The following is a 13,666-nucleotide window of genomic DNA, read 5'->3' as shown; positions in this document are numbered from 1 at the left end:
AGTGGAGTGAATGCAAAAGGGGAATGAAAATCAGACCAGTGTGCATGCCGCCTGGGAAAAGCTAACGCTGGCCATTCCCGAGGCACAGTCTCCTGGGGGAGATGCTCTCTTGAATTTCCGAGATGCCCTTCACCTTGACGTCCCCCAGCCAGCGCTTGCAAACGAGCCGTTAGGGGTGTCGTGCTCTGTTCCGCGCCGCTGAGGCTCCGCAGCGCCTTGCTCGGGCTCTGCCGCCTCTGCTCCAGCAGGAGCCCCAGTGCCCGGGTGTCACCTACGTCCCAGCAAACGCCCCTTCCCCTCTCTGCCACGGGTGCAGGACTCACAACTTGTGCCCCTCCATCTCCCTGCATACCACACTGAAAGTTTTAAACCCTTTTCTAATAGATCCCCTTCATATATTTCAAAAAAAGACCGTCAGTGGTTCTGCTGGGTCCTGTCGATACCATATTTTATGCCATGAGACATAAAAGTTCGTTCTTTTGACTCAGGTGATTACAGACGCTTGCCCATTCTTTGCTGATGAGAAAGTATTGATGACAACTTTTCCCTCAAATGACAGCAGTGAGAGCAATAGCGTATAAAAAGAGGGATTACATGACAAGAGCTCTCTTTGTTACACTAGTGCGCTTTCAAGTTGCGGGGTTTTTCTTTTTTTACTTTTTTGTGTTTTGAAAACTGTGAAATTCTCTTTTATTGCGGATCTTTCTGGGCCTCATTCAAAGCCCACTGAAGTCAATATAAAGACTTTGACTTCAGTTGAATTTGAATCAAGCTGCACTGGCCAATGAAAGATTAAAACCAACTCCACCGTATCAAACAACGCCAAACACTGAGCATTTATGTCCCCGTTTATGTTTTGTGCATCTGTTCCTTCTAAATTACCACCAAGTCTTGTATGCAGATGCAGGATTTGTTTCATGTTTGTTCGTCGTGGTTTCAATTACGCCTGCGGAAAGGGCGAGTGCGAAGCCGTTGGAGAAGTGCAGACAGGAGATGCTCCTGCCCCGGCGCCTCTCACCTGCCTTACGAGGTCCCCGGCCGCGGGGAGCGCACGGCGCTGAGGGTTTTGTTCATTTTGCGAATTCCTACACGGTGGCAGGACTTGTTCTGTCAAATGGGACGTGGCTGTTTGCGAAAAGATGGAGAGTCGCCCCAGCTGGGCTAAAGGGAGCACGGGCGCATCTTCCCCCGGGGCCAGCGCCCCGCTGACGGAGCAGGGGCTGTTTCCACCCAGGTCTGCAGCCGAAGGGGGTTTGGCGTGACCCCATCCACGCGCACACAGAAATAACTGTCTGTGTAGTAACTGCAGGGACCCGGTCGCCCGCGCCAGGGATGCGGGGGAGATGCCAGTGCGCGTCCCTCGGACACCATCACCTGCGGCGCGAGCTGCTCCGGAGCAGGGCTTGTGTCCCCACGCCACAGCAGCTCCTGCATCGGGAGATAAAACTACGTCTGGGAGCTACCGTACAGGGAACACGATTAGAAAAATGCTGTGCTGGAAAGCAGAAGGGTTAAATAGCTGAAGCAGTAAGATAAAATCTGATGGACAGAAAACCAAAGCAGTGCTTCCACCTGCGCGCTGCCTCGTGTTTCCTTCTGGAGCTCCCTGCAGGTCTTTGTTTGCTGTGCTGGTTTGGGGAGGCTTTGTTAAGTTTCCTCCTCTTCTTTCTTGTCACTCGAATACTTGTAAAACACCTTGTTAAGAATTCCTGTCTGCTGGCCTATTATTTATTAAGTATTATTTTGAGTTGCTGATTTCTTTTTTTTTTCTCCCACGTAACAATTACTTGCGAATTTTGAGCTTTCCTCTCAACACTAGGAGGTCTGATTTTCAAAAACGTAAATTGCACAGCAGCCAGGGATGTATTAATATAATAATGCCATCCATTAGGGGTAGCTGGGGGAGATGCAGGTTTCGGGAAATTCTGATGCACCCTGCGACACGCCAGGTGACCCGCGGGGAATGCTTGAGAATCCGCTCGTTTGCTGACGGCTAGCGCGAGGTATCTACACAAGTGTTTAATTAATCGGCATTTAAAGTACATGGGTTTGTTAAAGAAAGAGAAAAGCACAAAAGAGGTGCTGGGTTGCATCTAGGGAGGCAGGAGTTGAACTGAGTTCTCAGGTCTTCTACGTTTGCATATAAAATTTATGTGTATGTATGCAGCAAGATCCCACTGAACGCAGTGGTTTTTGATAAGTCATCAAGAAAAGAGGGGAAAAAATAAGCTTATTAGTTGTTTAGCCCGGTGAGTGTTAAAGGCATGTCTCTCAAATGAGGCCACACGCTGGAGAAGTTTCTGATGTGAAGAGGCATTTATTAAACCACTCCGTTAATTTGGGACTAGGGAGCGCCGCTGCTCTGAATAAGTTAGAAAAATTAAATAACTAGACTATTGGAAGACCAGATTAGTTATAGAAAGTCCAAGCAATACTGTTTCCCTCGTAAAGATTGGTTACTTTATTAGAAAAACGCTATGTGTGTGTCTATATATAAATGAATATATTTGAGTATTGCTCATATCTGTTCCGCTGAGGCAGAAAACAGATCTCGGGAAACCCGTTCTCTTACCTGAGAGTCTTTATCTTAACGCACTGGAGAGCAATTTCACTAACAAAAGACTACGTTAGGATGCCAAATTAAAATCTGATGAAAACTGGGAAAATAAAAGACTTTTTTTGACATTTACAATTAATGCCACAAAAATGTTAGTTTAATCAGACAATATGGTTAATCACAAAGGTGAAATTGGAAGTTGCCGGCCCTGAATGCTCGTGTAAAAGTTAATAAATTCAGCTCATAATCATTATGCACATGCTAGTTATAATAATTTACTGTCCATACCAAATCTTTATAAGCATTGTAATTAAATATAAAATGCACATTAGAATTATAATGAGTGATTAGGGCAACATAACTAATATGCATAAAAGTCCCGAAGCTCATTAAAACGTTAAAAGATGAAACCTGTTCTAGCTGGAGGGGTTTTTCATGCTTTCTGAGCCTGGCCGAATGCTGGTGTATCGCGCGCATTGTTTTAACTGCTCCTTTAGACATTTAAAAGCAAAATGAAAATATTTGGGTAGGGAACCAGATTCAGCAGCACTTTTCATCCTTTCTGGATGGAACAGAAGTGGCAAAACTTGGTTTTCCAGCACAAATGCCTGACTCACGCGAACACGTTGGTGATATCAGACGTGCAGAAACTGAGCAGAAAATAATTACAGGGCTCTTTTAGCGCAGGAGTGGGGGAGGGAGATGACAGTTTTCACGTCTTTCTCATTAAGGCGCGGGGAGAGGGATGGAGTGCAGCCAGTGCTCGGCATCGTCACGGGCGCCTCTCCTAGGGGTACCTACTGAAACTCCAATTGTTTCGCTAAAACGAAAGGGGGTGTGCCCACACCGGGGTGTGCGCAGGCACTCGATGGAGCGCTCATCTGTCCCGAAATCTCTAACGCGTCCCCCCGGGGCCGCAGGCTGGCCCGAGCGAACCGCCCGATGAACCCCCGGCGCCGTTGGTGGTGGGACAGGAGTAACTCAGCCACCGCGTCGGTGATCGGGCTGACGCTACGTCGCGCTCCAGTCCTGCGCGGCGCTTGTTCCCGTTCCTGCTAAATAAGAAGGAGAACAGGGAGCTGTACTTTCCCCCTGGCATTCTGGCCATCGCTGCTATCAGCCGGGTGCCGGCAGGCGGTGGCTGCACGTTGTGCTTTGCTGGGTGAGACTCGCCCGACTCCCGGGAAACGGCACCAAACCCGCAGCAGCGTCTCGCATCGCCTCTGGGTTCCTGTCGGCTGCGGTCCCCTCGCTCACAGGCTTCCCATGCCAAATCCCTCCGCTGGGGATACATAAATGCATATTCCATGGGGATAATAAATACCTATTTTGGGTCAGGAACAGCCTTTCCTCCTGTGCCATTTCACGTAGGGACGAACGCGAAAGGGCGCCAGTAAAACCCCGGTTAAGTCGAGCCTCTGAGCATCCACTCGAAAAAGCCTTTCCCAGCAAAGCACTTACACATATTTGAGAAGCTGACGTTAAGTAAGTTCCAGTAATTTATTTTCAAGTCAGAAATGAAGCATTTATTTTAAGTGCTCTGCTCCGCAGGGATGAGCCGTGGGAGAGGGTGGAACAAGGATCCACCGTAGGGAGAGTAAACCTACAAATACGAGTCGCAAAAGCCCAGTACTGCTGACAGAGATACAGAACCATATTTTTTTTCTTTGTTATTTCACATAACTGTTATTTAAGAAATATAAAAATGACAAATTCACTTAAAGTTATTAGTCTTACACAAGGCTTTCTCGTTAACATCACCGTTACATTTTACTGCAGCATCTTCTCTCAGACCAATAACTTCCCTATCCCATTCTCCCCGTTGGGAGCTCTGTGGCTGCCGCCCCCTTCCCTCCCCCGGAGGCTCTCCAGGTAGACGGTTTCACTCTCCACTGACGCTCTACACCTTTGAGACAAGTTGCTATTTTCTTGCTCACTTGTGTGTTTATAATTATTTATAGCGCAGTGCTCCGCACCCACGCAGAAGCACATCTGTGTCTGCAACACAACTGGAATTTCTTCCCACGTAACACGTGGAGAGGGAGAAGTGGGAAAGCCTTTAGCTGTGGAGTTCGAGGGAAGGCGTGCTGGAGCCCTGCCTACCTCGTGCCTCCCTAAGCCTCACATTCTTTTGTGTGGAATATTTAACCAAGATTTCTCTTATTTTTCCGCTGGTTTTCCAGCTGTAATTGTAATATTTAATATGTATTAAAGCTCTTTTTTCTTTTTGCCCTTTTAAACTTTCACCAGGTCTTTAAGCTCATGTCCACCTGTATTTATCCCTTGCCTTCTGTTGCCCACCCAGGACTTTTGCAAGCGCCTGTTTGATCAATCAGCTGAACGGAGCAGCATTGGGTGGTTAATGATACCAAACGATTTTCTGTAATACTTCAAGCCATCATTATTAAACTCCTGAATGAAAACATTTTCCTCGATGGCCAATATTTATCCCTGCGATCGATTCCCTGAGCAGCCGTAAAACCCCGAGAGCAGCCACCGGGATTCCCTGCCGCGGCGTGGGCAGTGGGGCTGGCGGTGGTCCCAAGGGCCCGGGGGGAGGCCTGCCGGGGGGGTTGGAAGGCACCTCATTGCTGCCGGGATTGTAGCAGGATTTCAGTCATCCCCTCAGTAATTTAAGAGGGTCATATCCCCCCCCCCCCCCCAGTCCCTGCGCGGGGCAGGGAATGTGCTGGAAGCCCCCCCGTGCTGCTCGGAACACCCCGTCAGCAGTTTATTGGCAATACAAAAAATAAAATAAGCTGTAAAGAGCCGCAGAAGGATCTAATGAGGCGGAGGTGCTCGGGCAGGGGTAATCAGTGCTGCGAAACACGGAGACGTGTCGCAGGGGGAGGACCGGGGCCGGGGAACCGTCACTGCACGTGTGTCGGGAATTTTCTGCATTCTTGGGGTGCTGCCTGGGAGGAGAAATCACGTTATTTTCTGTCTGTTTATTATAATCTCCCCCAAACTCCTGCCTGCCAGCCCCGGCTGGAGGTGGGATGTGCTCAGCCTCCATCCCTCTCTTCTCCCGAAGTGGGATGGGGGGTTTGGCTGATCTCACGCATCCCTGGAGGGATTGAAAAGCCGGGCAGACGTGGTGCTGAGGGACACGGGGCAGTGGGGGTTTGGCAGTGCTGGGCTGATGGTTGGACTCGATGATCTGAAGGGTCCCTTCGGATCTGGGCAATTCTGTGGCCCTGTCCCGCTGCACTGGGCAGCTCTGGTGTCAGGGAGAATGTTCACCAAAAAAACGATGTGTATTGGGTAGCTGGGAGGGCAGAGTTAAACTGAACCTTGTGGGCACTTGTTAACACGATATATGAGCTTTCCTCTTGCTGATTTACGTGTATTTAGATCAATATAGTATTCCTTCCAATTGTTACAACCTCAAAATTTTTTACATAGGAGAAAACACGTGCGGCCCCAGCAGCACAAGAATGCAGACGGCTGCCGCGTGACAGACACGAACGCCTTCTCAAAAATGAGTCTTTGCTGACTACATGGAAAAACATTTTAAAAATATATGAAATAGTGGAGGCCCCAGAATCCCTTCCCATGTGTTTGTCTCTTTCTTTTCCAAAACAAACCTTGGCAAGCGGCAGCAGCGGGTGTTTAGGTGTGTAATTTCATCTGGAGTTATTCAGTCTTCCATGCCGGTGGGAGCAGTAGGCTCTGATGGATTTTTGGCTCAGCACGTTACTAATCAGTGCACCAGAAATGTGCACGTGTCGCATAATTTCTCTGTACGCTCAAAGCAGGAAAACAACCCGACAATGAGAAATCTAAGAGAACGGTGACTCTAAGCTGTCTTCGGCCTGTGTTTTCATACCAGTATTAACCGGGGATTTCCTAGAGCAGAGAATATTGATTTTTATTTTTATTCTGAACAAACAGAAGCTGAAATCCTTCTGAGAGGGAGATCTAAGAAAACCTCGTTTCAGAAGTTTTTCAGTATTTTCCAAACAAAACTCTGCCTTACCGGACAGCAAAGCCCAGAGTCGTGATTTGTAGCTGGGATCCAGCCGGCATCCCCTTCCCAGCTGCGCCGGGAGCGCGGTGCCTGGGGCTCCTGCATGAAAAAGCATTGTCAAGCTGTACATTTTTATGGTTCAGTTAATTTTAAGATTTATCAGCAGTGATGTTCTGCATTTATTTAAAAAACAAACAACCAAACAACAAAAAAAAATCCCCCCCCCCAAAACCACAAAACACCGAGCAAAATGTGGGCAGACCAGGCTGAGAAGTGTGAAGGAGGTACTTTTTGGAAAAACCCTTTGTACATGATTCAGGCCTTTGCTGGGCTCGTATTTGCCTTTTCCGCTTAACTTATGAACATTAAATATTGTCTGTGTAGTGTGCACAGCGTGCCACGTTCATTTCAAACTCAGTCTTTTGCTAATAATCCTACCCACTCTGAATTAGAAAAAAAAAATATTTCCACTCTGTCTGTATAACGTAGAAAAATGTTTGCTTCTTACTACAAAGATTTCCAAGGAGCCATTGCACGATGATGTGGAAAAAGGGCTGGATAAAGCACTGTTTCTGGCTACTAAAAGGGCTTGCAGATGCCGTGGAACCCGTGGTTGCAGCTCTTCTCTTGCCCAGGACAAAAACTACGGTTGTGATAGATCTTCCCAGCATTTTTCCATGGTGATGGAAGTACATGAGATGTCAATAGCTTCAACTCAACTTTCAGTTCATGAAAGCTTGCCCAATGTACGCATCTAGTGCGTTATCCTGGCTCCTCTCCCAGAATTTCTCTCTGGTGTCCCCAAAAATAGATTATATCCACTCACACCTGCCGTGTTCAGTTTATTCCAGGTGCAGGAAACCTCCATCCTTCCCTAGGGCAGGTGTCCGGCACTGCTAGGGGACAGCCCCATGGAGCAGGCACGACTGGAGGTTGTCTCAACACACGGGAGAGCTGTGACAAAAATCCAAGGTGGTCAGCGGAGGAGAAACGTGGGGTAGCACCCACGCGCAGGAGAGGACTTGCAGAAATGTGAGACGGGCAATCGGGCTCATGGCACAGAAATCCCAAGGAGCAATGGGGGAAGAAGCGCTGCGCTAGGTCAGCAACGGCAGGGTGTCATTGCACGTAGGAACGCATCGCCTGCAGACCGTGCGGAGCAACCTCCCTGTTCCACCCGGCAGCATCTCCCCGGTAGAGCCGCACCCCGTGCGGGGCACACTCATTCAGGCAAAGTGTGGGTGAACTGGAGGACTTCAGGCACGTCAGCAAACAAGCACGTTTTTTGGGAATTGTGACATCTGAAATGAGGGATAGAATTGAGTTACTTTTAGTCTGAGTTTGGTTAGATAAATGAGGACTGGGAGAATGGGCTCATGAGTCTTTAAATGGGTAAAAGCTTTCTTCAAAGAGAAATTTAGTCCTGCTCTTCCTATCAACAGAGACAAAATAATTAGGAGCGAAGTGCGTGCCCATGTGTTGTCATCCAGGTTGGCTGTGGGTCTCCTTGGAACTTTGAAACCTCAGGATGGAGGGGTCTGTCGGGATCACCTGGGTTGGGCTGGCCCCGCTTTGGGCAGGTGGGTGGACCAGGGCCCCCCTCAATCCCAGAACCACAGCAGTGTCGGACCAGCGCGGGGGAAGGGCAAGCGAGCTGGTATTTCGCTGAACGCTGGGGCTCCGGGTTCAGTACCTGGGACCTGCCTGCTCAGGGTGGTGCTCCCCAGCCATCGTCACACCTGAACTAACGGTGGAGAAATGTCCTCAGGCTTCTGTTGCAGCGTTCGCATCTTCCCTACAACTTAAGGGACGCAGCGGGAATGCTGGCAGGCAGTGCCTGGTCCCAGGGCGGGTGGAAACCCTCTGTGAGAGGTAGACCTCCTCCCCGTCATCCTCCAGCTTTCAGCAACCTCTGTTGACCTCCTGCCCGTGCAGTAGACATGCATTTTCTTCCATCATCCAGGTGATGCTTTTGTATGGTTCGTCTTGCACAATTTTAGTGTTATTCTTTCGAACGCTTCAGAAGCACAAGCTGAGCTGTGAGCTTCGTGGTGCCACATGGTGCTGTAGAAGCAGAGACAAAATGTGACCAGTTCATAGCTCTTCGTGTGATCGGTTTCACTTACAGTTATTTTTTTAAAGGTCTTGGCTGCACAAGCAGCTTCACTTCTCAGGAAAGCGTAAGCTTTATATATATATATCTGTTATTTTTATGGACTAACACAAAAAATCTGATTTTTTTTCCTGTGCAGATTATGGAGAAGTGGTGACGTAAATTGGTTATACGTTTATTATCCACTTGAAATTTTAGCGTTACCAGTTGAAAGTTAATGAATTTATGGATCGGTTCAATGTAATCATTGGGAAGAGAACGCTGAAGGCAGCAGAGGGTGTGTTTGCCAGCTGTGGGAAACTGTGGTCTGTCTGCCTGACGCGGGGTGGAACGTGAGCGATGGGCGAGAGAGAACCAGTTCTCTGTTTACCCCCACCCAAAATGGTTTTGTGAAACACTGGGAGTTGCGCGCGGTGCGAAGCGCGCGCGTTTGCTCTCCCTGGGCTGTGACAGCTGGATTCCCGCGCCATGGCCTCCGCATCTGGAAACGCGGTGGTGTTGGTGAAGGCCAGGTGTGTCCCCAGGGCGGGGGGACCCCGGCCCTCGCTCTGCTCTTTCATGTGTCTCGTGGTCCTTTAGTGGGACTGGCTCCCGTAAAACATGATGGGCGATGGGCGAGACGGGGAAAGAACAGACGAGAGGCAGTCAGCGTTTTACAGGCACATAAACACCTTAAAGCAACAGCTGGAAAACTGCTTGGGAAAAAATAAACAGATTTTTATTTATAAGTTCTGTGGTTTGGTTTTTATAGTGTTTTTATGATGCACATAAATTATTGTTTAAAAACAGAAAATGTAAAAGAAATTCCAGGGAGGAGGCAGTTGTTGTTCAGCCTTTCCTTTGATAACCTCTTTCCTGAGGAATTTGTTGTGCTTTATTTTCAGCTTACGCTTGCCTTTCGCTGGCGACTGGAAAAACCAGCAATCGCTTTTTATCTTTATTTGTACCTGCAGTTCTAAGCTTAAAACGTTTATTGCTACTTACGGTGTTTACAATTTAAAAAGACAAAATGTATTTACTGAAACAAATCTATATCCAGTGCGACGCTGGAAAAGCGGTGCTGTTATATGGTGTTTACAGTTGGTTTATAATTGCGAAGGTAAGTTTGGTCTTTTAACGTGCAAAACGAGATCTCAAAGGCCACCCAAGGCTGGGTGGTTAATGGGGCGCTGGCAGGAGACGTGCTGCAGAAGATGAGTGGTGCGGGCCCTGTCTTTGCTCAGCAGAGTCCAGAGCACCGGCCTTGGGGCTCCGTCTGCTTTTTTCTGATGCTCGAGTTTCAAATACGTTCCTACGACACTAACACTTACAAATAGTTATGCTTTATGTTGGGTAACTGAGTTGGAAAAACAGCTTTTTTGAGTATGGGATTGATATTTCTTCGTGTCTCAGTTGTGTTTTTTACGCCAGATACGCAGACTATATCAGAATCTGCTGTGTGGGATAATTTCTGCACTGCTGGAAGAAAAGGTGGTTGAATGCGAATCAAGCTGGAAAACACGCGCCAGGCCGAGAGTAACGTAGAGCGTGCTGAAGAGAAAGCGGCGTTAAACAATCTGCGTTATCGAGATGCAAATGTCCATTTTTACAATTCTTTTTTTTCAGTTGCCCCCACAATTCAGGAACTTAAATCCAGCGGTGTGGTGCTTGGAGGGAACGGACTGATTCGGTGCGAAGGTGCAGGAGTTCCTGCCCCGGTCTTTGAGTGGTACAAAGGAGAGAGGAAGTAAGTAGCCGGCGCTCGCCGACCCCCTCGTGCTGCCGGGGATGTCACCCGCCCGCGGGGACACGGGTGGAAGAGAGAGGAGACCCACCGGGCTGGGTTTGTCCCCCGTGACGACAAGGCCAGCAGGCTCTCCTGACACGAGTCCTGAGCTTTGAACAGCGGGCGCTTGGAGGTGTCGGCTACCAGCAGCCATGCTGCGCAGCTTTTGGGGGAGTTTCAGGGTTTCCTTGTGGTCGTAGTTTTCTGTGCTCCAAGATGAGGCGTAATCAGGCTGGCCGTGGCCGGGCTGCGATAGTCGTAATTGCAATAATGAGCCTAACATTTAAAATTGCTTTGGTAATTACAGCCTTTTAAGTACAATAAGCAGGAAGGCGCTGAAGAAGTCTACTAAAAGGATTTTATCATTTTAAAATTCATCTTCGTTAGGTTTTCCTGCTAAGGGTGTTGGGGTGGGAAGGTTGGTTCACGAACAAAACTTTCAACCAATGCCTAATGCGTATGAATCTTCAGCTAGTCGTGCCGTTAGCGGTCTAGACCACGGGTTTATAGTCCCCAGGCTGGAGTAGAGCTGCTGCACATCACAGCATCCAAGAGCGGGTCAGGGTCTGCTCGAACCCTAAAAACTGAGCACGTGCCTTGGTTATATTTACAGCCAGCTTCACTGCCAGGTCCTCAGCGCTGGGTAACGAAAACAGCCATCTCTGTAGGGGCATCTTGATTTTTAAAATAGCTCATTGAATAAGTAGATTATGTTTTTTTTAGTGGGAAATCTTGTTTTACAGCTCTTAGCTTATCTAAGTTTACATATACTGATGTTAACTTCACATATCAACGCAAAAGCAGGTGGATGTTGTCCCTCGTGAGCGACTGTCCATAGGCACCTTCTAGCTTCTGGAATTCCCTGGCTTCCAAGCGCTGGGTTTCTCAGCTCGAACATCCCATTAAACCTGGGAGTTGACAAGAGAATATTAATGACCGTTTTTCACAGAAAGCCATCTGTCAGCTCATTTCTCACTGGCCAGCTGCTCCCCTTCAGGAGCATTAGCTGCTCGTCGTCCTGACTTTTCAGAGCAGCCGTGACTATTGCACTTTGGCCATATCCTAAAACAGACTTTAAAATAATATAATCGCTCTTTACTATATATAACAGTAAATGTTTTTCTTCTGTTGGAGAAACTAACTGCAACCTGTTTCCAAAGATGCATAATGTATTGTACGCGTGCTGGGGGGAGCTGCGGCAGAAACACATTTTATATGGAAAGTATTGCAGCGCGCATTTAGCACGCTGGATTCAATTACCCATTTCCAGCACGATAATCACCTTTTTATTTATGACGCTGACCAATTCCTTTCTTCATGAGCGCGTCCAGTGCCACGGCAGCAGCAGGGAAGACTAAGCAGAGCATTCGGGACGCCAGAGTTGTGCCTTCCGTTTTCTGTCTCAGGCGGTGCCTCACCTGAGGCTCGCTATTGTCGGCAAGAAATGTGCTGTCCCGTTGTGTCTTACTGCTCAAATATTGTGTCAAATCTGATGGTCCGTCCTTTTTTTTTAAACTGTTGTTGGCAGATACGCTAGACACATACGATAACAAAGGTACTGGGATCTCTGAACCTCCGCCACTTGCGGGAAAGAGGAAAAGATACACACGTGGAGGTTTTTTTCCTCTAGTATTGCCTGTTTATGTCCGGATGCTGGAAAGCCAGCATGGAACGAGCCTGGGACAGCTCAGTTGTTGTTTTAATGCAAAACTGAGAAAAGTCAGCTTTTGCAGGTAGTTCAGCGTAGGATGTACGCTATCCTGCAGATCACTCGCAGATGTAGTACAAGACTATATACTGGGAGCGCACACCCTGCTGTATTTCCTGCTAACAGAATAGAGAGAATCCCATTTTCTTCAGTTACTCTTGGATTGGGACCTTTTTTTTTTTTCGGTCCCAATCTGGATAAATTGTGGAATAAATGAACAGTGGGAGTTAGATCTGGAGCCCTAAGTATATGTTCAGTGTCTGAAACGAGCCTTTTGGGTCTGTAAAATGCATTGTTGTTACTTAGATGAATGTAAATCCAAACCCACAGCTTCCGGACTCCGGGGATCACCTCACCATCAAATGGCCATTACAGCTAAACACAAAGGCAGAACACGTCCCCTTAAACCTGCTCGTCTTCAAGGCAACTGGGGTGCCTTGGAGTCTGCGCGGGAGCTGTCGGGTGGCTGCGCAGACGCCAAGCCCAGCGTGGGGGGAGCTGGGAAGGGGCTGGAAATCCGGGGGAAAATTTAGTAAAAGCATCTTAAAATGACAGAAGTGCGTGGCTTCTCAAACTGTACCAGGATTCCCTGCGGAGAGGAGAACGGCTTCACTGTGCCGACTCCCGGTTTCTGAAACTCACAACCGTTCGAGTGTGTTATGCGACAGGGTTATGCAGAAATTAGATCTCAGACATGAAACAGCCACAGGGACGGAGCCCAGAAGTCGCCTATTGAAAAGTATTAATTCCCTCTTCCTTGACAAAGCAAACAAGGCTTACATTTGAAATAACAAAACTCATTACAGTGGCTTAATATATTATAACAACATGAAGGTATTCAGATATGAAACCTCATAGGTAGGTACCTCTCGGGGCTGGCACCGATGCATGATCTTCCTTGGCTGCGTAGGCATAATCTCCGGAATAAAAAGGAGATCACTCCACCCTTTGCAGCGGGGCTACAAAGCAGTGAGGAGAAGAAACGCGTAGGGTGGCTGCACACAACTTAAAATGCTGTTCCAGCCCGAGAAGTAACTTGGTAAAACCCAGACAAGTAATAACCGCTGTGCTCAGTCAATAAGCCAGGCAGAGCAGCGCACGCGAGTAATTAATTTAAAAGTAAAAGCATCTGGTTCTTACAACTGCAAATGGAAATCCTCAAAACTGCTGAATTTATGCTAACTGATGCCGGCTCCTTGGTCCGTTAATTATGTGGCTTATTGATATGCATATCTCTCCGATTCCATTTACTCCATTTCCAGTTCTGGCCCCCCCAGTGTCAGCCACTTCCTAGCGGGGACATGGAGGGAAGGTGACGCCACTCTCTGCTGCCACTTTGCTGCTGCACGGGCAGGAGTCTGGAGATGGCAGAAATCCCAACACCCCTTGTTTTCTGGACAAGAACATCCTAGAATCACAGAATTGTTAGAGTTGGAAGGGACCTTAAAGGCCACCCAGTGGCACCCCCTGCCCTGGGCAGGGACACCTCCCACCAGCCCAGGTTGCTCCAAGCCCCGTCCAACCTGGCCTTGAACCCCTCCAGGGATGGGGCA

General features: G+C 48.2%; 1 protein-coding gene across 1 annotated transcript in view; it reads left to right on the top strand.

Moving 5' to 3' along the window:
- NEGR1 (neuronal growth regulator 1) overlaps positions 1 to 13,666 on the top strand; it is a 286,625-nt gene that overhangs the window by 211,783 nt on the left and 61,176 nt on the right. The window contains 1 exon segment of the mRNA XM_054213168.1: positions 10,246 to 10,366. Coding sequence (XP_054069143.1) covers positions 10,246 to 10,366 — 121 coding nt within the window.

This window comes from Rissa tridactyla, chromosome 8 (assembly GCF_028500815.1).
Source record: "Rissa tridactyla isolate bRisTri1 chromosome 8, bRisTri1.patW.cur.20221130, whole genome shotgun sequence".
NCBI classification, from domain to species: Eukaryota; Metazoa; Chordata; class Aves; order Charadriiformes; family Laridae; genus Rissa; species Rissa tridactyla.
Note: the sequence above shows the minus strand (reverse complement) of the source record. Positions and strands in the feature narration are given on the sequence as shown.